Raw genomic sequence first — 27665 nt, 5'->3', positions numbered from 1 at the left:
AGAGGTTCTCCATGTGCTGGTTCGCTCCCCGGTGGCCACAAAGGCCCAGGCTGGCCCAGGCTGGTCCAGGCTAGGTGTATCATTCTGGAACCCCAGGTGGATACAGAGACCCAAGCACTTGGGCTATTGTCTGTGGCTTTGCTTGCCCAGGGAGCTGGATTGAAATGGAGCAGAGGGGCTCACATGAAGGCTGTGCTGTGAGATGCTGGTGCCACACAGCAGCCTCACCCTCTGGTGCCACACAGCAGCTTCACCCTCTGGGCCACACAGCAGCTTCACCCTCTGGGCCACAATGCTGGCCCGATCACCTTACGATCTGTTTCAAAGAAGCATGATCCAATCATACTTCTGCTCGGCCCATCGTCTGGCCACCTCTTTGCTGGTTCTATTTGACTGCAGTGCAGCAGGTCCCAGCCTTCCTGGACACAGTACTGACCCCTGACAGCTGACACCTGGCCTACTCAGGACCACGTCGGAGTTCAGGCTGTAGGTGCTTGAGAGCAGTGGCCACATGAGGCCACCAAGTGGCATGTTCCAGTCACTCGGTAGAGGAGATGGTACCTGGCTCTCAGGGGCAGCCAGAGTCCCAGGGATCAGCCACAATGCTGCCTCCCTGAGCCAGCAACCCAGCTGTCCCAGGAAGACATGCCTACCTCTCCTCACCGGCCAGCCAGTCTCACCTCCATGGCACATGTATACTGGGCAGGAGCCAAATGACTCTTCCACCAGGAGGCCATTGGCTGGTTCAGCCTGGAGACTGCTGCTACCTGTCAGGAAAGTCCCCCCCCAGCCCCCCCGCAAAGCACAAAACAGAATAGCAGGTGGGGAGAAGGTTGTGTTGGCCAGCAGATGTCCCTGCAGAGCTGGCTTCGGGATTGCTGTGAAGAAGATGGTAGCTTGAGAGTGCAGGGAGCGCCTTTTCTTAGAATACAAGGAAAAGTGATTGTCCAGGTGGGCTATCCTGGAGTCTCTCCTCCACCAAAATAGACAAGACTTGATGGGGGCAGGATGGCACTACGGCACAGCAGGTCAAATCACCACCACATCCTCTGCGAGCATCATGGTGAGTCCCACACACTCATTCCCTGCAGTGTGCCTGGGAGGGCAGCAGGAGACGGCCCAAACACTTGAGCCCTGCAGTTCACCTGGGAGGCCTGGATGGAGTCACCCTGGCTTTGGTCTCGCTCAGCCCAGATTCAGTTACTGCAGTCGCCTGGGGAGTGGACCAGGGAGTGGAAGCTGTGTGCGTGTTTCCCTGCCTTCTAAATACATAAAGCAAAAAAGCACATGCATATACCCACTGTGGACAGGGAGGTAGGACCAAGCTTGAGGAGTCAGACAGGGCTGGTCCCCCCATGCCCTTCTGACACTTGACATCTCTGGGCCTCAAGCTCCTCACTGTCAAATGCAACAAGCCATTGTCCCCAGGTGCCTACAATGGCAGTCATGGCCTTGGTGCACAGCAGGGGGAGCTGGTCCAGCGGCAGCAGTGTCCAGAGGCCCCCAGACACCGTAGGGAGAGCTCTGTCGGTAGCCAAGTTCTGCTGGGCAGTGCTGACGGCCACCCCAGGTAAAGTCGGCAATGCAGGAGAAAACCAAGCTCTGGTGGGCGGAGTTTCCCAGAGTGTTGGCTCCACAGCAAAGCCAACCAGAGGAGGAGAGGGCTACCCCAAACGATGTCTCCTCCGGCTTCCTACCGGCAGCCGAAGCTCCAGTGTGGCCAGTGGATGGCCAGTGGATGGCCAGTGGAAGCCGTTTAGAGCATCCTTAAGGCTTGCTGACGTCACAAGGGTCCAGGGGAGAAGACATTAAGACACCCAGAGGCACAGCTCAGCGTGAAGGTGGCGCCTGCATGCCAGCAAGTGCCACTGGAAATCAATCCTGCCAGCACCCCGACCTCGGACGTTCAAGCCCCAAAGTGGCAAAATAATAGTAATGATAATAATAATAATAATAATAATAAAACCACTTTCTCCCATTTGGAAAGGAAGGTGTTCAAGCTCAAAGGGCACCAGGACAGCCCTCCCAGCTGGGAGGCAGCCTGGCTGGGGAGAAAGAGTACTAGACTCGGAGTCCATGAGCCAACTTCATGCGAGCAGAGAAGTCACTGCAAAGTGGTAATGATATTGCTCATCTCACAGGGGCACAGGTGGGCTCCAATGCAGCCCAGGAAGTATAGGCGCCGGCAGCAGCACCAGGCATGGCAGACACAGGGCCAGCAGCATGGCATCACGCACCAAGCCTCTGCCTGAAGGGCCGGTACTCCCTACAGGCACCAGTGCAAGTCCTGATTGTTCCACTTCTGGTACAGCCCCCTGCTGATGTGCCTTAGAAAACAGCAGAAGACGGAGCCAAATCCTTGAGCCCCTGCAATCATGCGGGAGACCCAGAAGAAGCTCTCGGCTCTTGCCTTCAGATCGGTCCGGCTCTAACTATTGCACCGTTTGGAAAGTGAACCAGAAAATGAAAAATCTCTCTCCTCTTCGTAATTCTGCCCTTCAAATAAAAACAAGTAAATCTTACATTTAAAGAAAAAAATGCCAGGCACAGCAGAAGCTGTGGCAGTAGCTGTTAGCACGTGCTGAGGTGACAGTAACCCTGTCCTCGTGTCCTATAAGCTGCAGAGGGATTGGATGGGGACATGCCTGGAAAATGAGTCTGAAACTGTCAGTCCCCGAACAGTGCAACGTGGCACTGCACGAAGCATTCCCATCCTTAAAAATGAAACTACACACAAGCTTCCTTCCTGAAGACAGACACAAACCAACAAGACCCGGGATCTTTTCAGAGCTGTAACTACCAGCAGGACAAGGGGTCCCAGGCGCTCACATCTGTATCTGTGTGTAGTTACCCCGTGGGCAAGAACAGAAACCCACGCCCTAGGGAAGGGCATGGAGCCAAGGACGCAGGAACGGGGTACCCCTTCAGCCCACACGATCAGGGACTCCTCTCGCAGCCAGAGAGGCTCGCCCCAACAAGTGTCCCAGAAACCCTGGGCACACCAACCCCTCGCCATACAGAGGGTGACTGGCATCATACGAGCTGGGGTGACGCAGGAAGCAGCGTCCACCCACCCCCTCCAGGAGAAAGTGAGTCCCTTGGTTTGAGATTTCAATATTTATTCCTGCAGCACAAAACAATGTGAAACACGCGCATCCTCACTCAGCGCAGCCATCTGGCTGCAGTCGTCGGAACGTCCTCGGATGAAACAGCCAGCTGGGGTTCCCACTTCACAGAGGGGGCCGTGCCCAGCGCGCCAGGCCTTCTGGTTTCTCCGAGAGGGGCACTCTGCTCCCTCTGGCCCCACACTTAGCACTTTGAGGATCCTCAAAGCAGGATTAGCCAGACCCCATCTGGAAAGAAGCAGCTTTTGGCCCTGGTGGGTGATGGCAATAATTCGTTTGGGGTGACTGAAGCAGGCACCGTCACCATGAGGTTGGCCAGGCCCTATCCGGGGTGTGCAGACCCAGGCTGCCCGCCCCACCGCCCCACCCTGCCATCTGCACAAAGCCCCTCCCTCCCCACCCCCACGCAGCCTGTGAAACTGCTTTGTCCCTGGCAAGTTGCTCTGCGGAGACCCCCTGGAGGGACTGGGGACGACGGGGAGCTGCAGCCACTGCACTATTTGGGGGGAAACACGGCACCTGTGGCCACGTCCCCCACACAGGATCTTGCCTCTGAAAATTCAGATTTTTAAAATATCTCTGCTTCCCATCTTGCAAAGGGGGGGGGGGCATGAAGAAAAGAAAAAAAACGCCTAAAGTTAGCATATGTTAGTTCTGAGAACTGGGGACCAGGAAATAGCCGGGGAAAGAATGTTCACGAAGGTGTCCAGCCTTTCTTTGGTGGAGCCTTGTCTCCGGTTCCTGGGGTCGGCCAGGACACTCCTGCCACACGGGGGAGGCCGCTCCCAGCCTCGGCCTCTACAAGCAGGACTGGCGAAGCAATGATCCTCACACTTTGAAACACTGGTATTGCCTCCCTAGTGACACCAGCTTACCTAATGTAAACCAGCTCTGGAGAAGCGAGTGTGCAAGGGCACTTCGGGAGACACGGCCCCGCTTAGCTGGAGCTGCCCGCACACTCGCACACTCTCGGGGACCTCATAATTAGGAAAGCAGAAAGTAGGAGTGGGCTGAATTCCCAGGGAAGCGGGAAGGGCCTGGGAGGGAGTGTTAAGATTCCCTAACAGTAGGTGCTCCAACAGCTGGACACAGGAAGACTGCTGTAATCCAAAATGCCTAAGCCCACTTGAAAATGCGGCCGCATCCCATCACGCACCCTGCTGACTCCACAGGTCGCTGGTGCTACAGGGGCGATCCTTTTCACTTTGCCCAGGCTCAAAACCAAGCTGTGACAAGCCCATGTCTCTCACACATACACAAGCCTGGGAGATGTCCCCTGTCCCCCACCACCCAGCAGGGGCCCCTACAGCCAAGATGCCCGGCCAGACCTGTCTTTTCCCCAGGACTTCCCAGGGGCTATGCACCATGGCAGCTGGGTTTTGTTTCCATTTTTACTTTTTTTTTTTTTTAAACTTCAAGGTCGTTTCACAAAACTTGAAAATCGGATGCAAATCCACTCCAGTTTTTTTCCTGTCTTCAATCTCTTTCTCCAGATCCCAAACCTCAGGGAGAATGCTAACTCTGAAGCCTTATCAAATGCTTCCTTGTTGTCCATTCGTGGCCATCACCATTTCACTCAAGTTTGCATTCCAGGCTCACACCTAAACTCCTAAACCAACAGTAATTAAATGCGAGATGTATTCTTTAATCCCTCAGGCAAGCCACTGGCTGCCCACAGGTGAGAAAGGTGTCAGACGCTCTGCTGGGCTCTCTACTTAAGCTATCTCCAATCCTCTCCCCACACCCATTTTACAGGTGAGGTAGAAGCTTAACAGACGCAGAGCTCACAGCACTTATAGCAGGTCATGGGCAGGTGCACAGCCCCCCCTCCATAGCAGTGGTACCAGGGCAGCCACACACAGGGTCCTGTCCTCCTGTTGGCCAGAAACTCCATCTTGACGGAGGTGGAGTTGTGCAGTGGCACACCTTAGTCCCCCCAAGGAGGGGAACCCTGTGCCGGACGCAGTAAGTCCGAGCACAGAGGCTGTGGGGGTGAGCGGCGGGGGCAGAGAGCTCTTGGTAGCGATCTTGGTGCACAAACTGCTTTACTGAGATTGCTTAAAAAACTACACGCAGCCCAGAAAAAGAGCCTCCTGCCCCAGACACAAAGAAATGAAAAATGGACACGGGCTGCTTCAGTCTCCTACGCACATACCCCAACGAGGGACCTCACCAATTCGCTCAGGCCGAAGCGTCAATAAAAGCAGCCTTCCGGTTCCTGGACCTGCACCACTCAGGGCTGCTTCTGTAGTGTTTTCCCTAGCCTCTGCCTCACTCCTGCAGACTACCAAGAACTGCTAAGACCAGGCGGGCCTCCAGGGAAAAGAGAACGCGGGTCCCCTCCTCTGTCACCTCCAGGCTGGCTGGGTACCCTCTGGGCCCAGGTGACCGGGGACACCTGGAAGCCATTTCCCCAAACCTCTTCCTTAGCGCAAGAGTTGGTGGAAGCTTGAGGGATCCAGGCTTGCTCTGCCACCCGGTGTCTGCTGAAGCACAAAGCATGCAGGTCTTTGGGAGCCTCCACTTGCCACCTGCAGAATGGGTTGAGGTTCCCACTTCCTGCAGGCCTGAGATGGGTGTGGTAGGGAAGGTGCTAGACCGCTGTTCCTCCCTAGAGTCCGTTTGGGCCTCTGGGGGCTGGTGCATTCCTAATCTCCCAGGGGAACAATACACCTTAGTCATGAGACCTTGGACTCTCATGGCGGTTGTGGCTCATCAGCCCTAAAAAACAAGGCTGGGTCCAGTGAGACAGCCCCGTTTATGGCTGTTGAGCATCCCCTGCACCTGCAAACTCCCAGCCACTGCTTCACTCTTCTGGCCCGCTTTGTGCGACTGCTCTGAAAGGGGCAGAACACAGCTACTCAGGGAGGGGGACACACGCTACAACCACACAGGCAGAGTCACTGGCTGACTCCATGCCCACATGCACCCTGCTGTCCAACACCACGATCCAGATACCCTCAGACGACAGGGACAAGGCCATGGCCCGCCAACAGACCTACGCTTAACGCTCTGTGACCCTACCTGGCCCCGCTTGGCGCTGGAGGCCTGAGCCCACAGCGGCCGGGGGTGCCGAGGGAAGGAGGGTGGACCAGCATCACACAGACCTGTTAACATGTTCCTTTTCACTCCAGACGCTCATTATGTCCATTTCCTGCTCACGCGGGCCAACCCCAAAGCTCTTCACTCTGAGGACAAGGAAGGCACCTTCTCTGGCCACCCTAGGGTATCATACCAGAAGCAGCTCTTCCTGGAACTTGCCTCACTTCTGTGGCTTTGTTCCAGGTGCTCAGGGATTGCTGAGGACCCTAAGCCACCCCCATTGCAACACACCTCTCTCCATCACTTGTCATAGAGCATTGCGTGGTTTAGTTGTTTGAAATGGACAATTCCTTCTAATGGTATGCCCGAGTACAAGCTACATGCGTAAGGACATAGCCAGCATTCAGAGTATGACACTGCCCACTTCTAGCCAGTGCCCCTGTGGGAATAGACCCCACTGTGGAGGAACATCAGCTGTTAGGGGATGGGGCACAGCACAGGCCAGGTTCTGACCCCTGGAAGGAGCAGGTACAAATAACAGCCAGACCCAGACGCGGTGGGAATCAGTGACATGGCGTCTTGGGGTGTTTCTCACAAAACTGCTTGGCGTGGAAACATTTCTAATTCTGGTACGAGACTCACTAGGGCAAAGACCAGAGCCTCTGTGCTTCCCAGCAGCTGCAATACTTGGAACTGCGGAACCCGAGCTCCCCCATCTGCAAACAGTGACAACAGTCTCCATCGCACAGACTCCTGGACCACAAGATGAGGTCACCTAAAGGTAGCAGTGCTATGCAAGGTAAACCGCACTATGGCTCCCCAATAGCAGCGGCCCTGTTGAAGGATTCCCACCAGCCAGCTCCACGCTGCCAGGGACTGAGTATTCTCCTTGGCGCCCAGAGGCGCTGGGAAGCACAGCAGCCACACCCACACTACAGCTATGGGCGGGTCACAGAGGTTAACCTGCCCAAGGTCACAAAGCCAGAGTTTGGTCAAACACCTAAGGCAACCTTGACAAAGCCCGGGTCTCCACTCTGCTGCCCTTGTCTCCTACTCCAGCAGGACCCGGGATCACTTTTCCAGAAAAGCATCTCCCCTGCGTGGGGAGTCTCTCCACCTTGCACACCTACCACAAGCTGCAGAAAAACCAGACTCCATGCCAAAAAGCTGTTGCAGCCCTGTGCCACGTGTCCCGCTGCGGGACTGGCAGCACCATCGAAGAAGAGCAAGCTCCGCTCTCCGGTCAGCGAGCATGGCGGTCCAGCTCCAAAGCTCTCCGTGGTTTGGGAAACCGACTCAAAACCTAAGTACTGAAAGCTATGAACAAACCGTCTCCCGGTGAAGAAGGAGCGACCTGGTCTTCATCTCTGCCCAGGGGCCCCTTCCATCCTGCCCAGGAGCCAGCGCACTTGCGCGTTGACCGCAGCTCCCTCCTCTGCCCGGCTGGTGCAAAGCGCAGAGATGCCCGGGAAGCAAGCAGGGGCTCGGGTGCTGCCACCACGCAGTGGACAAGGCCGGCCCAAGGGCGAGTGGCGGGGGAGGGCGCCGGGTCGTGGGATGGGAACGCCTCAGGCAGGAAGGAGCAGGCAGCCTGCTGGGGACGATCGGGGAAAGCAGCGGGGAGCCGCAAGCCGGCAGCCGCAGTTCCCCCGGGCCTGGCCGGCTTCGGCCTGAGAGTTTCCCCGGGAACCGGGCCGGGTGAACAGCTTGGAGTCGGCTCCAAACGCAGCTCCGGGCCTGAGGCCACCCATGCCCCGGGGGATCTCTCTCCACCCTTCCCCGCACACCTGGCAAGCGCCCTGCTTTGCTTCTCAGGCTCTTGAAACCCTGCGTTTTTCTTTTTCCGACAGGCCAAAGCCGCCCGCTGCCAGGAACCGCCCGCTTGCAGGTTTCCTTTGCCGGCCTAAGGCGGACCGGAGTGGCGGCGGCAAGGGCACGCAAACACAGATCGCTCGCCATCACTTTTTGTCTGTTGCCTTTAATTTAACTATAAATACTACGGTGGGGACGCGGCGCGGGCGGCCGGAGCGGTTCGGCACACACATATTTACAGCTCCTGCTTCCTCCTCCTCGACCCATCCGCGACGCAGCGCGGGGGCAAGCCAGCAGCATCGCCTGTCTGTCCGTGCAAGTCCTCCGAGGCGGCCTGCGGCCGTCAGCTGTCCGAGTCCACATCGCTTTTACCTTCCTCCTCCCTCTTCTCGGGCGACGCTTTCGATGACGCCTTGTTCCACTTCTCTGCGTTCTCCGACTCCTCCGAAGACGACCGCTTCTGTCGCCTCCATTTGGCGCGGCGGTTCTTAAACCAGACCTGGGGCGCAACCGAGCACAAAACAACGATCAGGACCACCAAGGTGCCGGGCGAGGCGTCCCCGGGGACAGTCAGCAAGGAACACTGGCCCCCTAAAACCTCACAGGGCGGCTTCCCTGGGCGCTCCACTTCCTGGGCCTAAGCGCCTTCCCGCCAACGGGACGTCCCCAGAGCGCAGCAGGGAGCCCCCCCGTCCCGCGCGCCGAGTGTGCCAGCGCCTTACCTCCACTTTCTCCTCGCGGAGGTGCACTTTGCGGGCCAGCTGCTCGCGCGTGCCCACGTCCGGGTACTTAGTCTCCTGGAAGAGGTTCTCAAGCGCTTCTAGTTGCTCGTCGGTGAAGATGGTGCGGTGCCGCCGCTTCCGCCGGCAGTGCAGCTGGTTGAGCAGCTGTAGCTCGGTGCGCGACAGCGTGCCCACGTTCATGTAGGGCAGCATCTGGTGGGGCACGGGCGACACCAGCACCGAACCCGGGCCCTCGTAGCCTGCGGCAGAGAGGGGCGCGCGGTCAGGCACCACCGCTCACACACCACCGCTCACACGCGCGCCCGCCGTCTGTCCGCCACCCTGTCCCACCGCAGCAGGCCGGACGCAGAGATGGCAGAGAATTCGGGACACAGTGGGGAACGTATCAGAGCGCTCCGTGCCACACACATCCCAGACTCAGCCAGGAAGTCTCAAGACCCAGGCTTTCCCGGGGCCGGCCGTGGGTTACAGTTTGCGCCACTTTCTCCTAAACTTTGCAAGCAAGCTCCTCCAGCGAAGCGGCCACAAAAGGGGAACAAGCAAAAGGCCTTGCGCCAGGTAAGGATCACAGGATCCCCCGCCCACACCCACGCGCGGGAAACCCTACCTGGGGGCGTCGGCACGCAGGAGCACTGCTGAGCGCCCAGGGGCGCCACGGCCCCGCAGCAGGCCGGGCCCACCGGCGCCGCCTGCACGTGTAGCTGCCCGTAGAAGTAGTTGTTGTAACCGAGGCGGGAGCCACCGACCGGGGTCGGGAGGCCCGCGCCGCCGGGGGCCACGGGCCGCGGGTAGAAGGCGCCGTAGTCCGAGGAGGTGCCGCCGCCGCCGGCGCCGTAGAGCGAGTCCCCGTGCAGGGCCGGGAAGACGACCGGAGCCGCGGAGCTCGGCGCCACCGGCAGCACCGAGTCCTTGCAGCGCGGCCGGGCGGCCAAGATGTTGTCGATGCTGAACATGCTGGCGGGCATCCCCGAGCCCCGCACCGGGAGCCGTTCGCGCCGAGGAAAAAAGCCTCAAGGTGGGGGTGGGCTGGGGGTGGGCTGGGGTGGACTCCGCTCCTCCTGCCGCCGAGCAAAGCGAAAGAGAGCGCGCCGAGCGCGCAGCCCCGCGCCCCTCCCCGCCCCCTGCGCCCGCTGCTCCCGCCCTCCGGGCCGCGGCGCTCGCCCAGCTCAGCCCGCGCCTAGCACGCAGCGCAGACCAGCGGAACCTCTTGTTGGTTTTATACTGAGTCGACGTCATCCTGGATTTAGTTCCTGGTAATATGCAGATGACAAACAGAACCAGATTTGGCCCTTTCTTTTCCTTTGGGTCGGGATGCTGTGTGTGTGTGTGTGTGTATGTGTGTGTGTGTGTGTGTGTGTTGGGGGGCGGCGGGGGCGAATGGGGGGAGACTTTGCAGGGGAGGGGGGGCAGACGTAAAGAGGGAAGGGGGCGGCCAGGCCTGCGAAGAGATTGTGGATTGAGAATTAATGAAATTTACCTAATCTTTCCCCTTCGGCAGCCGCGGAGGGCCGGCTCGGAGCTGGGCTGGCGGCCTAATTGCCCCGGTTAATCTCATTAATTCCATTGTGCGGCGCAGTTAACAACTCCCCGCGCCCGGCCCCTGCGCCCCCACCCCTTTTCTCCAACTGGGTTCCATTAATGGGTGCGATTTCCTCTAACTCAGCTGCTTCTTTGCGGCCGGGTTTGCTACGGGAATTACAGCCCCCTCGCGCACACGCACACACACGATTTGAAATTGGTTTTGTTTCAGAAAAAAATGTGAAAGGGTTCGTCCTCACTCATATTGGGTTGAAAACTCCACGCCTCCGTTCTCCCGCGTCTTCACCGCCTCATTTCATCTCTACTTTAAAAAAAAAAAATCTTGACCCGAATGGAAGTGGTTAACCCCCGCCCCGTGCCTAAATTTTTGCAAAAGCCAAAATTTGTAAAAAGCGAAAACGACGAAAGAAGTAGTGATCATGTTTCTTCTTCAAAAAAAGTTTTTGTTTTGTTTTTCAGTCACTTTGGGTCTGAAAACCACCCTGGCTCTCCCTAGGTCCTCTCGCCACCAGGATTAGCTCCCCGAGACGATGGTCCAGCTGTCCCCCTCGTGGGTATCGGTAGGTTTTGGACTTAAAAACATTTGTTTTTGGAAATGGGTATGTCCTCACACTTATTTTAAGTTTTTAAAATCTAAATGGGGCCTTTAGGGCTTGTCCCCAAACTTGCTCCCTTCCAGCCGGCTCACTCCCCCAGCTGAGGGCTGGCTGCCCGTGCGCCCGCCAGGCCCGGGCTGAGCTCCCCGAGCAGCCGGGGCCTGCACGGGGGCCTGGTTTTCGTGGCTCTGGGCGCTGCACTGCCTCGCTGCCATTGCGCTCAGGCGGCCGAAAGCCCCGCTCCGAGAGCGCAGTCTGCGGGGATGCATCAAGCAGAGACAGCCCCGAGGTCCGAGGTCCTCCGATCGCAGGCTCCTAGCCACCTTCCCTAGAGCCACGCCGCCCGTTCTGATGCGGGGTGCAGTTTCGATCCGGAGAGGCCCGCGAGGGGACCTGTGCGGGCCACTTAGGGATTCCCCGAAGAGAAGGCCCCCTGTTACCCGCACTCCAGGCTTGCGATTTCTCCAGGGCTAGTTACCCAGCGGAGTTTCAAACTCCGGTGGTTTCCCCTGGCGGGCGGTCGCTCCGCGGTCAGCTGCCCTTAGCGGGTGAAAGGGCCAAGGCGGCGCGGAACTCCCCAGGGTGCGTGCGTGTGGCAGAGGCCGAGGCGGGCGGCGGCCGATCGCGTCCAGGCCTCCCCGCACGCGTCCTCGCAGGCCCGAGGGACTTTGCGCGCCCTGCAAGCTGGAAGAGGCTCTAGTGAGACTGAAACAGGTCGGGGCCGGGGCGGCAGATGGTTATTTTAACAATCAAAACTGACCCGGGGAGCTGGTGCAACCTGCAGAGGGGTCAGGTCTGGGGCAAGAAGTGGGCCCCTTCCCTCTCCTGCCAACTAGGGGTAGGGAGACTATGGCTCTCCCCACCCTCCCCGGTTCTCAGGGACTTCATGGCCACCATTGCCCACTCCCAAATTTTCCAGGCTCCAACTTGGAGCCCATGTGGAGACCACAGTTTTAGGGGTCAGTGACCTCGCCTGCCTGTGAGTTTGTGGGTGGTGGCCCAAAGAGCCCGCGGGGCGTGCACCAGTGACTCTTAGTGTTTTTGTTTTTTTTTTTTTTTTTTTTTGCCGGAGCCGGGCGGATGCAGAAGCGCCACGGGGCCTCGGAGCAGTGGCTCCTTGGAGATCCCGCAGCTGCCTTGGCCACCAGGACACCACAGGGATCCCCAGGTTTTGCGTGAACAGATCAGCACCCTTGTCCCCCGAGAGAGCGCTCTCCCCGTCTCGCAGCCCTCCTTCCGGTCCCCTCTTCTGACAATTAGCAGATTCGAGCGTCTGCGTTGACACCTTGGAAAGTTGTCGCGCGTACGGATTTGAATCTACCAAACCAACTCCCAACAATCACCGGTTCGTTTACAAGCCTAAGAGTTAACTAAGGTAAAAATCACTCCTCTGCTAGGATGAGCAGGTTGGGGAAGGACTCCAGTGCAGGTTCTCCCTCTAAGGAACTACGGAGTGTATTTATGGTCTCCAGTCTGGGACAAGACGGGGACAGCTTGTCAGCATGCTCTCCTGATCCTCTGATAAACCTTCGGGAGAGGGGTGGCATGGCTGGGGTCGGGCTCCCCCTCTAGGTCTCCACCTCCTTCAGAGGCCCCTGCGCTTTGTCTGCGGGGAGGCAGCGCCAGGGACGCTGGGATCCGCTGCATCTCCTCCGCCGACGGGGACCCACAAGTGTCCGACACACCGCTGCACAAACAATCTGCGGCTCCGCTCCGCCAGACGCAATTGGAATAACAAACCGGGCGCACGCAAATTGCCCGCCTCGTGTTGCTAAGCGATTGTCGGTCACCCCGCACGCATCTCTCAGCATGGGAGGACCAGGACGGTCCGGAGGCGGCCTGCGAGCGCTTGGGTTGGGGATGCAGTAAACACGCCGCTGATTTTCCCTATTATCACCCAAACACGATTTCACACAAAGCAATCACCACGCACAAGTCTATGGAAATGTGTTTGTTGAGGAGTCACTCGCCCCAGTAATAGCTCTCATTTTTAAGATATTAAAGAATAGATCAGTGGATTCTGCATACATAAGGTGTATTTGTCGTTTGGCATCTTCAAGGCGCCTTTGCGCTGCGGTGATCGCTAAATTGGTTCCAAGAGCATGGATGAAATAGCTTCTGTGGACAGAGTGCCCAATTGGGGATGTGCGTGTGCATGGGGGGGAGGGGTATGTCTTCCCGAACTGAGAGACTTTCCCAGGAAGGGGACTGTCCCCCCACTTTCCCGGCACCCTAGGATATATATTTATATATTAATGCTCGGATCTGCGGCCTCAACTTGTTAGGATTCGTTTTAGGAACTTTCTTAGCTCTCTTTGCCGAGTCACAGCGGGGTGCATCTTTTTTAAGTACGATTCCATCCCCCCGCCCCCCCATCATGTGGAAGACACCAGCTGGTCCTTTTCAAAGGTGGGGAACCCTCCCAGTGTGCGTTAGCGGACACGCTTACAACAGGGGCACCCGCCCGACGTCCCGCAGGTTTCACTGCGCCAATCGCTTCTGTGGTTTGTATTGGGACTGACAAAATCAGTGTCTCCAAACCGGTGCCCCGTTCTGGCTCCAGGGTCCTGCGTCTCCCCGGAGGACCCCTCCTGCAGCTCCTGGAGGACTGGGTGCTCTAGGCCGGGTGAGTGGACTAGAGCACGCTCGGAGGCAGCTCGCGAGCAGAACATCCCCGCGGTGTCCCGCCTGCAGCAGGACACAGGGACGCTGGCAGCCGTGGAATTTTTTTTTTTTTTAGAAGCCTCGCAGCATTACAGATAAAAGCGCAGAGTTCTTTCCTCGCCCCCAGGGAACAAAATGATCCCTGATCAGGAGAGCTCAGCGCAGCCCTGGGAGAGAAGAACCTGTGTCCAAAACACCCCCAGGGAGGGGGGGAAACCAACAGCTTCGCTCCTCCCGGGGTTTCCGAAATCGGCTCTCAGCCGGGCTATTTACCCGAGTTTGTTTCAGAGGGCGTTGTTGCTTGTGCAAATCACAGCATGCAAATGAGGATAATTTGTTCTCGGAGGAACTTTCTCTTGAAATGATTAGCAAAGTCAGTCATTTGAAAATTAGAGCGATCACAGAGCCGGTTCCGAAGCCCCTCGCTAACCGATATGAGCGTCTAAAGTTTTCCTTCATGTAAACCTCATTAATGAAGATCTTTTATTTAAACGTCAAGGGGATTTGAAATCTAGAGTAAATTATGAAGCTTGTATGTCTAGCCAAGTCATGGGTCAAATGCATTTGTGAAAAACTGCTAAGAGAGCATATGGTTTTGAATTTTTCTACAATGACTAGTGTTTAAATAAATTGCTTGTACTGCTTAACTTCATGTGTAATTTTGACAGAAATTGGCCTATAGCCTTTTGATATGTAAACATTTCAGCCTTTTATGCGGTATAAAAAAGACACTTGCTATGTAGGATCAGCTCGGGCAGTCACCCTGTAATTCAGAAAGCTGGCACCCACCATTACATTCTTGTTAGATTTCAACTTTTAAGTGGCAGCTTCGGGGGGCATAAAAAAAAGAAGAGAAAAGAAAGAAAGAGGATATTTCAAAAGCGATGTCCATTTGGGATTAAAAGCTGCAAATGAGGTGAGAACGTGCCACTTAGTATCTGAAAGAAATGGATAAACCATAGTTATTAAAGAACATTTCTGTCATTTTTCTTTAAGTCAGCCCGTCTAAGGGGACACAAGCGGGGCTGAGGACTGACTGGCATGTCATTAAATGCTTGTCTTAGGGCCGAGCCAATCAGTCCCACACGCAAATAGGTGTTACCAATCTAGGTATCATTTCAAGATGTTCCTAGCAGAATGGCTGCATGTCCCAGAGCCCATTAACATGAAAAACTCAACTTCCCCAGAGAAGCACGCAGGGCACTGCTGAATATACACGACCCATCGGGGGTCACGCACACTGCCTTTGGGGTCTCACCGGGTGGGAGGGTGCTGTGAGGAGCTGCAAGTTCCTGGCAGGGCACAGGTCTGAGCTCCACATAAATCCATTTGTTGCTCTGAGACCCAGGGCCCACAGGTTAGGGTCGGGTGGCAGGCAGGTCTGTAGTAGGCTGGGCACCGCAGTGGCAGTCAGTGCTGGGCGCAAGCAGGTTCCATGAGCTGTGGCAAGCAGCCTCCGGGCACCACCTCTGCCCTGTCTGCTTTCTCACTCAGTCTTGTCATTTACAGACCTGCCCGGTGACACTGCCCTTTCGGAGGCACCTAGGGGTGAGGGAGGGGCGGCGGGGGAGGATGGGGGAGGAAGGAGGAGGCTCCCGGGTAGAAGGGACCCTCTTCTTTGTATGTGGTGGAGCTCCCCCCCAGCACCTTGAAGTCCTCTATCTGAAAAAGACCTTGCTGGAGAGAAATCTAATTAAGAAAAGGAGTGAAAGAGACAGGCAGGGGGCAAGAGTGGGGGTGGGGGAGGTGTGTCCTGGCCCTCCCTCATGCATTCCAGATCCTCAAACTGTGGCCTGCAGCCCCAAAGGCAAGGACACATTTGGTGACATGAAGGCAGCACGAGGCTGTTACTGTTTTTTCTAAGCCTTCTGCTCTCCAGCCTGAACTCGCAGACCAAGTTGAACGCACCACCGTCAACAACCACCACCCTCAACTGTAGTTTTAAAATTCTTGGGGGGGGGGAAATCATTGATTGGCTCATAAATGGTTCGTAGTTTTCAGCTGCATCACTCGGAGACACTTAGCCCTTCAATGTGTGTGATCAAAGGGAACGGAACAAGGGATGTCTTTTGGGTAAAAAGAGGACATTTAATGCTTAAAAGATCAGTTGGGGAGCCCAGGAACTTTTTTTTTTAAGCTTTCTTTGAAGGTATATCATCAAATAAAATTGAAAGTTATAAGAAAAGCTAGCTTTGTCCGGGTGACTGGGACCTGTTTGTCCTGCAAGGTTAGCACCCATGAGGATGTGTGTCATATGGAGCCTTGTGAGTTTTGCACACTTCCCAGTAAGCCCTGATGGAATGATCATTTGCTGGTATAACACCTTGAGATTGGGATGTGAAATGTGTCAATCAGGTGGGATGATGGACGCTTGCTGGACATGGCCATGGGAACGCACGTTCCCGTGTGTGTCTTTTGCTTCAGCATCTCTGCCCCCCTGTCTCTAGAGGTCACAGCATCAGGGTGTGGGGGTCCCCGCTGCCTTTCTCAGACATTGCTGTGTCCCTTGGCCGGGACCTCCATCCGTGTAGAAACAACATTCCGGGAGCAAAGGCACTTTGAGAGGTCACAGGTCATGCTGTATGCCACCATGGCACGGCCAGCAGCAGAGGAGGCTGAGCCCTCAGCCAGTGCTTGCTCCTCAGGAGTGAGAAACAGTCTCCAATGCAAGCTCAACTTTCAGTTTGATTTCCTTAACTTTGCCTTTTCTTGTACACACACACGCACACGCACACACTGCACATACAATCTTCCTCAGCTCCAAACCCTTCATTTTGTACAACATTGATCTGCCTCACCCCCAGCTCCTCATCACTGCCTTTCTGGGGTGTGTGTGTGTGCACTCACACATGTGGACACACGTTTGAGCTCTCTCCCCGCCACCAGGCACCAAAAAACCGAATGATGCCTGACCCACACCATGGCTTTGGTTTCACTTAGCAGTGAAATTTTTCCTGCAGACCAGAAGTTCTTGGGTTTAAAATCATGAGAGCCCATCTCCCATGTATTTGGGTAGCTTGTAATTTATGTATTCTGGGGGAAAGTTGTCTACCCCTAGAGATCATAGTGTGGGGAATTCAGGATACTGTACGAGGCAATGGGGGACACTTGAACTAAAAAAACCTCTCTTGTCCATATGATACCTTGCAGGGCTCTGTGTGTGTTGTTTTAAACAGGTCCCTAAAGAACGTTTTATTCCACTCTCATGAGGTTTACTTAGTTATTTTCAGCGCTGCTGGATGCATGGATAGAATATTTTAGCTGAAAAACTGATATCAAGACACATTCATGCCCAACTAATGACAATACTTTCTCTGAAACTCTAGAGTTCTCAAATTATGTCTATCTTAAAGTACCTCCAGTCAGCTTTGAGGCAGGAACATAAGTTTTTGATAATGCTATCCACATTCTGATTTAAGCCGTGGCAATTCCTTTTTTTTTTTTTTTTTCAAAAGCCCTCAGAACATAGCTTTCCAAGTTAAACTATGCTAGGGTGATCAAGTGAATGTTTGACTTGAAATAATTTTTAAAATAACTTGCTCCCCATTCAGGCCCTTTCCTAACGTGGAGCGGCCACAGAGTGAGCTGCTTCTCAAAGCGCCAGGCTTGGCAGAGGTGTTCCGGCAACTTCCGATGAAAGAGGGATATTGAATATGTGTGGCGAATGCATCCCACTTCATATTTCAGGGAAATTCTTTACTGAATAGTTCTCGGCTCACAGAACTGGAGTCACTGTGAAATCTCACTCCTCGGCTGTTTGTCAGCCTCACTGAGTCTCCCCGCCCAGGAACAAATTACTTCTTTAGCGGTGCTTGTTCTAAATGGGATCCAGGGTCTGAGACTAAAGGAGAGCACCGTGGCAAGCAGCGCTGAGGGCTGGCCGCGACTGTGTCTAAATCAGTGCACACTGCTGGCCCGCTTGTTCTGGAAAATGGAGCAAATGGACTTGGCACACAGTCCCAGGGATCTGGCTCAGGCAGAGTGGCGGGGAGAAGAAAGGACTGTATCCTTGTGCTTGGTGGCTGGCTGGTCCCTGTACTCCTGGAGGCACAGTGGGGAAGGGGACAGGCCCCAGTCCCATGGTTAGGATGCCACTTCGGATGCCCACGCACGACCCATGTCAGGGTAGCAGGTGGAGACCCAGCTCCGCACTCCAGTTTCCTGCTCCTAGGCATGCTGGGAAGCAGCAGATGACGGCTCCAAGTATTCAGGGCCTACCCACACAGGCAAGCTGGATGGAGCTCCTGGCTCCTACTTGCAGACAGACCGGCCCAGCCCCAGCTGCTGCAGGCACTGTGGGAGTGAACCAGTGAATGAAACATCTTGTCTCTCTGCCTTTCAAATAAACAATTTTAGCAGAGATAGGAGTTATGCGCTGCCGCAGCTCTCCCAGCTAAGGTCTGCATATGAACTCAGATCTATCTATCTCCCGAAGCCACACCCTCTTGCCATCAGCCACAGTGACTCCTGTGAAACCCAGGTCCTCAGCTGGCCTCCAGCTGCCCTCTGTCGAGGCTCTTGCCACATGCAGACCCCTGCTCGGTGCCTCTCTGGCACAGCTCATTCCTATGTTGCCTTCCTGCTGTGGCTGTGCCTGTCCACACCTGGCTCCGCACTCCAGCTGTGTGGATGTGGCCATTCCCAATCTGTACCCTAGGATGATGGTTGTAACCTTTCTGTGCTCAGAAGGAGCCTGCCCAAAGGGGTCAGGGCTGTGGGACCTGGCACATGCAAGGTTAGGAATCAGTATCCATGCACCCCCACTTCCGTGTCTTCCACCAGTGGACCACAGGCCTTGGCCAGGGATGTGCTAAATAGCTCTTTGTTGATGGAAGGAATTCAATTCCACCTTGTCCCTGCCCCCCATGCTGTCTACCTCCTTGTTCTTGGATCTCCCCCAATTACAGGCCAAAGGCCTGTAACAAGAGGGTGTTAATTGGACACAGTGGGTGCTCTCCTGAAATTGATAAAGGGAGGAGGAGGTGGGGGGGCCTGTCCCTCTATCAGCCCCACAGACCCCTAGCAGAAGCTGCTCCAGTCATTGTGAGCACAGGAGCGGGTCCACCTGCAGGGAGCACCTGTATTTCTTGCGCCACACCTGTGTACATAGCTAGGCCAGCTGTTGTCTTTGAACCTGAAGACTGACACATCAGGATGCAGCATTCCAGGGTCCTCTGGGGGGTCCTGAATGAGCCAAGCTGGACGACTCCCAGGGTGCCTGGGCTGAGCCACTGTCGGAATCTGCCTGTTTTTGCCTGTGAACTGGGCCAGCAGACAGCACTGGTTGGCACCCCTTTGAGGGCTGGCTGCATCCAGGGAGACACCTGCCCAAGGGAGCACACTAAGCGACCAAAGGTCAATGCCCGGCCAACCACCCCCTGCCCACGGACGTGAGAGTTGGCTGCCACATTCCCCTCCCTGGCTTGGGACAGTAGCAAAGACAGTCTGAGAGCCACCCAGGCTGTGCCACCTGCGGCCAGTGGCTCCTTCACCTGGGCAGGGCCTGGTTTCACATTCAGAGGTCTCAATCCCCTATCCCTCTGTATGGGCATAGCAAGTCAAGAGAAGACCACAGCTCGGCCTAGAATGACCTGCCATGGTGGACCCTGCAGCTCATCTCGGGCCACAACCATGCCGAGCCTCAGCAAGGTTGGATCAGGTCTCAGGCAGGGGCTGCTCCCTCATGCTGGCCGCCTGGGAGGATAACCGGAGGGGTTTCCCAGAGGGCGGTACAGGGGCTTCTCACCCCCATGTTCACGAGCTGCAGAGTTGGAGCAAGCCCCACAAGCCCTTGAAGTCTCTGTCTTCTGCCCCCTAAAATGGAAGTCTGACATCCCTGTACCTGAGCCAGGCATGCCAGCGGTGCAATGCCCTAGGCAACCCACCCAGAGCTACTGCTGTGGAGTCGTCTGCTCTCCCTTCCACAATTGACACAAGTTCTGTATGGAGGACAGAGAAGCCCAGGCTAGCAGGGGCTGCTGGGAGGCAAAGCTGTTTTGCAGTTACATTAAAAAAAGGCATGAATCCCCTCCCAGGGAATTTCCAGAGAAAACAGTGCATGGCTTTGGAATTGCAATCACCTCCTCCTTCATCTGATGCTCAGAGCTGGGGACACCTCTGGGCAGGGAATAGGAACCGGGCATTACCATTGAGGAAGCGATGGGCTAAGGAGATCAGAGGACTGCTGCAGGACTCAGGGCCGGAAGTCAGGCAAGGTCATTCACCCAAGGGACTCTTGGTGACCCTAGGGCCCTGTGGGCAGTCCCTCTACCCGCTTCCCTAAAGCAGGCCACTCCTACTCTACTGCGATAAGCGCCCAAGGGAGAGTCTAAGGGCTGAGGAGGGTGGGACCTCCAGAAACCCCTCCTCCAAAGGTGGCCAGGCCCCACCCCTTCTTGTCTTTTGTGGAAGCAGGTGGTGAAGGAACTAGCGACCAGGTGAGACTTGAGCTGTGAGTCCACGCCCTCCCCACATCGCTTCACCAAGTATTGCAGCCTTAAGACCTGATTGAGCACACAGATGAATCCACTAAGAGTTAAGATATAAAAACCCTGGGCCATGGGCTGGTGCCTTGACCCAGCTGGCTAATCCTCCACCCCCAAGTGTCACATCCCCAATGGGCTCCAGTTCCTGTCCTGGCTGTTCCACTTTCCATCCAGCTCCCTGCTCATGACCCAATGCCTTAGGACCCTGCACCCATGTGGGAAACTCAGAAGAAGCTCTTGGCTCCTGGCTTCGGATTGGCTCAGCTCTAGCCGAGGAGGCCATTTGGCAACCAGTAAGTAGAAGATCTTTCTCTGTCTCTTCCTCTCTTTATAACTGTGCCTTTCCATAATAATTAATAATGATGATGATAAAAAGATGCCAACTCCCCCTACAAATCCTCCCTAGAAATGCCTTCTAGGCCTTAACACACACCCATTTTATGGAAGATTATTCTTGGCAACATAAAAAAAAATATTGAAGCAACCTAATGTTCGTTCTTAATGCAATCATTGAAAAAACAAGAGAATCAATCATATAATAAATAACCATACAGCACTGAAAAAAATAGGAAAACCCTGTATATATGAATCTGGGAAGATCTCCAAGGCCACATATATTTGTGTGACAAGAGCAAATTGTAGGAGTCTGGTAACTTGTGTGCGTATATTTGTGGATAGGTTCGTGAATATAAGTGAGTTCATTTTGGGGAGGCAGTCAGGCAAGGCCTGGCGAAAAACAAGTTCCATATCATGTTTGAGACCTAAATGACAATGCCCGAGGAAAAGGCCTGGATGGGACATCCGTGGGACTAACAGCAATGGTCTTGGGTATCTCTTGGGAATAGGAACAGGGATGGAGGCAGATGGAGGCTGATGGAGGCTGATGCTCAGAGACCGGTTATGGGTTTGAAGTCTTAAGAAACCTTCAAGCCCCACACTTCAAGTCCCGGGTATGACTCCCACCCTGCAATAAGGAATCCCATTTTTGCCTGCGACCTCCTTTTTTTTTTTCTTAAGATTTATTTATTTTTGTTAGAAAGGCAAATCAGATTTACAGAGAGAAGGAGAGACAAAGATCTCCCATTTGCTGGTTCACTCCCCAAGTAGCCACAATGACTGGAGCTGAACTGACCTGTAGGCAGGAGCCAGGAGCTTCTTGTCTCCCAAGTGAGAACAGGGTCCCAAGGCCTTGGGCCATCTTCTGCTGCTTTCCTAGGCTACAAGCAGGGAACTGGATGGGAAGTGGAGCAGCCAGAACAGGAACTGGAGCCTGTATGGGATCCCGGCAGATGCAAAGTGAGGGTTCAACCACTGAGGGACACCAGCATTTGAAGGGAGAGGATTAGCAACTGAACCATTGTGTAGTGCCCTGTCTGGTATCTGTTACCCTTGAGGCCCAAGTATGGTGTATGTAAGCCTAATTATGCTTATCTCTGTCCCTGGACCCCTAGCAACAACTGGAGATATTCGATAAATGATTATGAAACTGACCTGAGCATGGTTTATAAGGATTCAAATAATGACAAAGGAATGCTGTTTTAGAGCAGGAAATTAGTATTCTTGATTTTTCGGACTCACAGTGTGAGTCAGCTGATAGAAGGGGACTTCAAAATGTTTCTGCAGAAGGGAATGAAAAGATAAATCTATTTTAGGGTAAAGCATGAACTTTTTGAAGACCTCTCAGATGCACAGGTTTCAAAGGACAACAATAGAAAGCTCTTGCTGAGGAGGAAATAAAGCAGGTGATTTCTGCTGCTTGTGCAGTGACTTGGGACAGGAAATTAGCACACCGGGAATCACATATACTTGTAATTCCATGTAGAGACTGAGATTGGCTGAGGTATCTCTCTCTCTCTCTCTCTCTCTCTCTCATTCTCTTTCTCTCTCTCCTAGCAGGCCTGATATGCAAATCCCAATCTGCCTGACCCCAGGCCTGTATCACCGCTGTCTAAGCAGAGCTGGGTCAGGAGGACGTGGGGGAGTCAGCAGGACTCTTGTTTGTGTTGGCCTGACTACATTTCTTAACCTCCCTAAGCCTCCATCTTCGCCAGGGCCAGAAGACCTCTTCGCAGAGAGTCATGGTGCCGCGTGGCACGTGTGTGCAGACACCTCACCTGGAATCGCAGCATAGTGCTTAGCAAGTGCCATAGCCCAGGTGAAGTGACTTGCGTGAATGACCTGGCAAGCAGGTGAAGCCAGGATTTGAACGGGCCAAGCTTCCAGCTCCTGGACAGATGTGGATAGCTGCCTCACCGCCTTCTTGGCCATTTCCCAACCGTGTGGCAAGACCAGTGGAAAGCTGAGATGCACAGTGCCTCGCAGATTGGCCCAGGCACCACCATACTTGGCAATCACTGTGTCCACCCTTGCTCTTGGCTGCACTTGGGGCATTGTGGAGTACTTAGGTGAAGCAGGACTGACTGTCAGTGAGAGATGTAACCAAACCCCAGTTCTTCCCATCCTTTCCAGGGAGGGCTGTGCCCATCTGAGTCTGGTGGGCCAGCAGTTATCTGCTTAATCTAACCCACCAGCAAGGCAATTCATAGCAATGAAACATACACTGAAAACCTGGGCAGCACCACTTGGCCGGGGGATCCATCTCCTTGAGAATTTTTAGCCCACTAGCTTGATAGACTGGAATTTTATGGGGGGGAGGGTAAGGGACCACTGTAGGATATGGGAAATGAGGAGGTACAATGGGAGTGCTGCAGCCTCTTTGGGGGCAGCTTATCCGGAGGCCCCGCCCCTTCCCTACACCTGAAGAGGGTCCTACTTCAGGGCTCCAACTCACCCTCTGCTGAACCTGTGGCTCCAACATCTGTTGCTAAGTAACAGCAGCCAGGAGTACCAGCTCAATGTGAGCACCTCCCCTGCAGGCTGATGGAAACTCCTTCTCATGTGACACAGCTGCCTCAACTCCAGGGCTCAGCAGACTGACCCCCTTCTGGAGCTGACCCTCAGGCTGGAACCTGTGTGCCTCTCTCCTTCTCTTGCAGGCTGGGGTTCCCTGTGGTGCCGACTCAGAGTTTGGTGCACTTCCAGTTCAGATCTGCTGTAGTGCCAGGATTGTGGCCATGTCCCCTCAAATGTGACTCATCTTTAAGATGGGAACAGAAACCCTGGCTAGAGCCAGGAGAGGAGCAGAGCTTTGAGTGGTGGTACTGAGGCCAGCACAGCCTTTTGGGTTGGGTTTGTAGGTTAGGTTCAGGGTTTTAGACTTGGATCTAGAGCAAGGTTGGAGTTAAAGACTGGAGTTAAGTGGTCACCATTGGTAACTTGATACATGTCTGGAAGAGTTTGGCTAGACCTCCAGGCCTGTGCATCTCCCAGAATTGTTGAGTGAAAAGGATCGGCTCATCAAAGTTCCCATCTATGAAATCATCTACGATGGTGAGGGCAGCTAGATTAGAATGAAAGCAGGTTATAGAAAAGATAAAGTTTTAGGTCTTCGGTCATGCGCTGTGACTCTTCAGTTCTGAAATGTCTGCTCTGTAATGTCTCTCCTGTGAGAGTCTCTTTTAGACTCAGCGCTGTGTGGAGCTCAATCGGCAGCCTATTTAGCTCTTGGTATCCACAGATAATGATGTATCTTATACTGGATAGAGCATGGCCATTTGGCCTAGTACGGAAGACGCTGGTTGAGGTGCCTACATCCCGTACTGGAGTACCTGGGTTCGAGTCCCAGCTCTGCCTCGGTCCTGGGAGGCAGCAGGTGATGGCTAAAGGACTTGAATCCCTGCCATCCACATGGGGACCAAGATGGAGTTCCCAGCTCCCTGAAGGATTGGGGGAGTGAAGAGGAGGTGGGCGTGCTTTCTCTCTGCTTCTCAAGCAAGCAGATCAATTCTTAAAAAATGTTCTACAGTTGCTCCTTCTGCTCTTTACCCTGTGTGGTCACACGGTAGACGCCACCAGTATGCCCAAGCAAGTTGCATGTTCCTAACTAATGATGTTGAGCATTTTTGTTTAAGAAAAAAATTCCATGTGGGTGCCAGTCTGAGTCCTGGCTACTCCTCTTCCCACCCATCTCTCTGTTAAGCAGCAGAGAGTGGCTTAAGCCATTGGGCTCCTGCACCCACATGGGAGACCAGGAAGAAGCTCCTGGCTCTTAGTTTCAGACCAGCCCGGCTCTGACCATTGTGGCCAATTGGGGAATGAGTCAGTGGTTGGAAGATCTCTCTCTCTCTGTTTCTCCTTTCGCCTCTGTAACTGTCTTTTCAAATAAATCCGTACATCTTTTAAAATGTTTATTTATTTATTTTGAATGATCGATACCTTCCATTCTCTGGTTCACTTCCCAGATGGCCACAATGGCCAAGGGTGGGCCAGGCCAAAGCCAAGAGCCGAGGTAGGAACTTCTTCTGGGTCTCCCATATAGGTAGCAGGTGCCCAAACAATTGAGCCATCCTCTGATGCTTTTCTTGGGCCATCAGCAGGGAGCTAAATCAGAAGCGAAACAGCCAAAGACTTGAAACGGTGCTCGTTTGGGATACCGACATTACAAATGCTAGCTTAACCTGCTGTGCCACAGTGCTGGTTCTGAAAGCTTTTAATTTTGATGAGGTCAAAATCTGTCTGTTTTTCCTTTGGTCATTTGTGCGTTTTATGTCCTATGAGATCATTTTGTAATCTACGATCATAAAGGTTATCTTTCTGGAATGCTAAATAGATCAATTCATTCAGTAGGTTGCCTTTACATGAATTCTTTTAGTTAGTGTGCTTTTTGCCATGTGCTAGCAGTGTTTCCCTGTTTGTTGTCAGGTAATATTCCACTGTATGGATATTCCACAGATTAGCCTGGGGTGGGCTTTGGCGTATTTCCTGTCTGGAATATAGTTAGCCCCATGACCACGGCGGGAGAAGGGCTGGTGTGGACAGATGTTTGTTTTTCTTGGGTAAATTTTTGTAGTCATTCCAGAAGGTGGTTTGCTGGGCATTTGTTCAGAGTACATTTGTGTAAAAAACTGCCCAAAAGTATTCCCAGAGTGAATGTACCTTCAATCATGTGTAGGGGTTTTTCTTTCCCTTTATTTACCAGTCTTCAGCCAAGCTGACTCTCTGGTACACTCCAAGAATGAGCTAACATGGTTTTACTTTCTTCCAAGAATGACAGATTCATAGGTTTAAGTGTGTTTATGTGTTTCAGTATTCATTTTTTCTTTTGAAAGGCAGAGTGACAGAGAGAGAATCTTCCACCTTCTGGTTAGTCCACCAAATGGCCACAATAGCAGGAGCTGAGCTGATCCAAACCAGGAGCAGGAGCTTCTTCCAGATCACCCTTGTGGCTACAAGGCCTTGAGCCATCCTGTGCTGCTTTCCCAGGCCACGTGTAAGGAGCTGGAGCAGTTGGGACTTGAGCTCCTGCCCATGGGATGCCAACATTACAGGCAGAAGCCTAGCCGACTCTACCACAGCATCGGCCCCAGGAGAGTGGGAATCTTTTCAAGCTGTCTCCTGTGGTCCAAGTTGCTGTGAGATGTGACCTCAGTAATCCTCTCATTGTTACAAGAGATTCCAGAATTATCTCTATCTCTTGCCAGGACCGGAATCAACATTTTCTGGCTTTTGCGTTACAAATAGTATATAAAGACCGTAACTCAGGGGCTGGGTGTACTCATTTGTATCATCTAGATAATATTTCTAGGCCTTTGCAGAATGTCCAAGTTAAAAGGGCTAAGAAATTCAGTATTTTAGGAAGACAAACGGAATTGTGAAGTTTGTGGGGATGCTATCAGCCTTGAATGATGATTGATTTAACCCCTTCCCACTTAGATTTCTCTAATTCCTTTTATCCTCCACCCAAAGCCCTTCTTCTCAATGACAAGGGACAAAGATAAGATAATCCCAGCAGGCACAGCCGGCATATCCCAGGGGGTACCAATCCCCAGAGATGCTTGCAACAGCTGCAGTTACTTCATCTTATGCACAGGAAATTTGGGACAAAGCAAGTGAGGAAGTTGGCCAAGATCACCCAACTAGATTAATTCTAACTCAGATAGTTTGGCCCCAGGGCCAGCCACTTCTGTATGCCCTCTCCTACTTAGCTCAGGACCGGAGTGGTCCATGGCGCAGGATGGCACTTGTGGTCTCCAGTCAGGAATAACCATGGAGCTAAGAAAGGGAGAAGGGGAGGTATGTGTGAGACCCAGGGGACCTGGTCCTGGTGTGGCACTGCCCAGTGGGGCTGTCATTGGGCACCTGGTGAGTCATGTTCCACTTGACAGCCAAAACAAATTTCTGCTATACCAAGTTAGCTCCTGGGCTTGGGGTCCCTGGCTCATGCTGGCTCGTGTGGTCCCAGAGGAGCCAAGCTTGAGTGTGAAACAGAAGGAAAATGCCCTTTGCTCCCAGCCAAGTGGAAGACGAGAGAGGGAGCCCAAGAGGTCCTTCAGCCACCAGAGGACCCGGGCAAGAGGCGGTGCTGGCCTCTTGGGGACACTACAATGGGGTGGGGGACACTTGTTCCCTCTTGGTAAATGGGGAAACTGAGGCAGGGGAGAGCCAGTGTGCTTCCTCAGTACATGAGCTACCATGTGGCCAAGCAGAGCCATTAGCTCAAGCTCCTGAACCTTGGGGTCACCACAGCCATGGTGTGGGTCACTGGAGCTCTAGTGGGGCCATGGCACCCACCGTGAGCACAGGGATTTCCCAGGGTGTCTAAGGCAAACAGTTACACAGACTGGGCAGCTGATAGCACAGACAGCTGGTCTCCCAGTCTGAAGGCTGAAAGCCTAGGGTCCCTCTCAAGTGCCTAATCAGAATGCTAGCTACGCATACAAGATGCTCTACATTGACTCATGCTGTAGCATGTGCTGCTCATCAGCAGATCGGACTTGGGCGTGTGTGGGTCCATGCTGCCAGTGCAAAACCAGCTGCACTTTCTCCGGCCGAGGTTAAAGGCCTGTTGCTGTGACTTTTCCTCAGACAACTTGGTCCAGGTGTTTGGACATCAAGGATCTATGCTGGGCAGATGGAGGAGGCATCTTCACAGCACAAAAAGTTGCAGAACATTCGGGGATAACCTTACAATTTGGAGTTCATGGATGCTAAAATATTGCAATGGCTGGGAGAGAATCAGGGACTTGGGAAGGAATCGGGCACTAAGTCATCAGTCCCTAGGATCCCACTGATTACTTTAGACTTGCACAGCTCAGTCCCCATTCTCCTGGAGCTGGAGTGACCTTAGACAGCTCCAAGACAGAAGTCTGACCCAGCGTTCCCACCTTCTTTCACCTGCACTGCTATTCTGCATTTTAACTTTGTGCTCTCACCTATAAGCATTCTTTCACCAGCTTACGTTTTCTGGTTAATATTAGTCAGTCCCCACCTCTGTAGGATGCTCAAGGAGCGACTTTTAGCCACTTCTGTTTGAGAATCTGCTCTTTGTCCACTTTGCATCTACACGCATTCCAAGGTCAGTTGCTAAGATCAAGTCCAACGCTTGTGTATTTCTCAAACCGGAAAACTGACACCAGAAAACCTCTTCCTTGCAGTCAGATTGGAGGCCACTTCTCCACGAACCCTGGTCTCAACCTCATTGAAAAGTCACTTATTTTTTTTTTTTGTAATTCATCCATCTGTCCATCCGTCCTATCGATTCAGACAGGTGAATGGCTTTGGAATGTCTACTCGATGTCGGAAGCAGTGAACAGACAGTTT

General features: G+C 53.8%; 1 protein-coding gene across 1 annotated transcript; it reads right to left on the bottom strand.

The window, feature by feature from the left end:
• Window positions 1–8322: 8322 nt before the first annotated feature.
• Window positions 8323–9687, bottom strand: GSC (goosecoid homeobox). The gene is made up of 3 exons (XM_040975559.1): window positions 9330–9687; window positions 8702–8961; window positions 8323–8478 (listed from the first exon to the last, which is right to left on the bottom strand). Exons 1-3 carry the CDS (start codon window positions 9685–9687, stop codon window positions 8323–8325), a joined length of 774 nt encoding a protein of 257 aa, XP_040831493.1.
• Between the last annotated feature and the right edge of the window lie 17978 nt (window positions 9688–27665).

Source organism: Ochotona curzoniae, unplaced genomic scaffold, assembly GCF_017591425.1.
Source record: "Ochotona curzoniae isolate NIBS_2020 unplaced genomic scaffold, NIBS_Ocur_1.0 contig_2688, whole genome shotgun sequence".
Classification (NCBI taxonomy): Eukaryota; Metazoa; Chordata; class Mammalia; order Lagomorpha; family Ochotonidae; genus Ochotona; species Ochotona curzoniae.
This window is presented reverse-complemented; position numbering and strand designations above follow the sequence as displayed.

Coding starts and splice junctions, on each gene's coding strand:
- GSC (XM_040975559.1), bottom strand. CDS start 9,687: ATGCCCGCCAGCATGTTCAGCATCGACAACATCTTGGCCGCCCGGCCG. Junction 8,962..9,329: donor CTGCGTGCCGACGCCCCCAG/GTAGGGTTTCCC, acceptor TCTCTGCCGCAG/GCTACGAGGGCCCGGGTTCG. Junction 8,479..8,701: donor TCCGCGAGGAGAAAGTGGAG/GTAAGGCGCTGG, acceptor GTTGCGCCCCAG/GTCTGGTTTAAGAACCGCCG.